The following is a 301-nucleotide window of genomic DNA, read 5'->3' as shown; positions in this document are numbered from 1 at the left end:
TGCAAAGGCTCGGGGCCAAGGAAACGGATTATTCTGCAACAGACCAGAACTCAGTTCCTTCTGGATAGAAGGTGAGGCATGGGGATGGTAAGTGTCATTAAGTGGCTACTGCGAGAGTCCAAGCGAGATTGAAGGTGGCTGGCTGCCCCCTGTGGGAGTCTTCAAGGGCATCTGCGCCCTGCGCGCCCTCAGCAACATCTCCACGCGCCTCTTCTACGAGGACAGCAGCGGCGAGCGGTCCTTCGTGGCCAGCAACGACGAGAGCGTGGCCACCGTGGGGCTGGTGAGCGCCCCCGCCCCG

General features: G+C 61.5%; 1 protein-coding gene across 1 annotated transcript in view; it reads left to right on the top strand.

Annotated features, from left to right (window-relative positions):
* The window catches only part of PLXNB2 (plexin B2), a 61180-nt gene that overhangs the window by 26136 nt on the left and 34743 nt on the right, over positions 1-301 (top strand). The window contains exon 6 of the mRNA XM_015568718.1: positions 167-283. Within this exon, the coding sequence (XP_015424204.1) occupies positions 167-283 (117 nt within the window). The remainder of the gene's footprint in view (positions 1-166; positions 284-301) is intronic.

The sequence above is a fragment of the Myotis davidii genome, unplaced genomic scaffold (assembly GCF_000327345.1).
Source record: "Myotis davidii unplaced genomic scaffold, ASM32734v1 scaffold845, whole genome shotgun sequence".
NCBI lineage: Eukaryota > Metazoa > Chordata > Mammalia > Chiroptera > Vespertilionidae > Myotis > Myotis davidii.
Note: the sequence above shows the minus strand (reverse complement) of the source record. Positions and strands in the feature narration are given on the sequence as shown.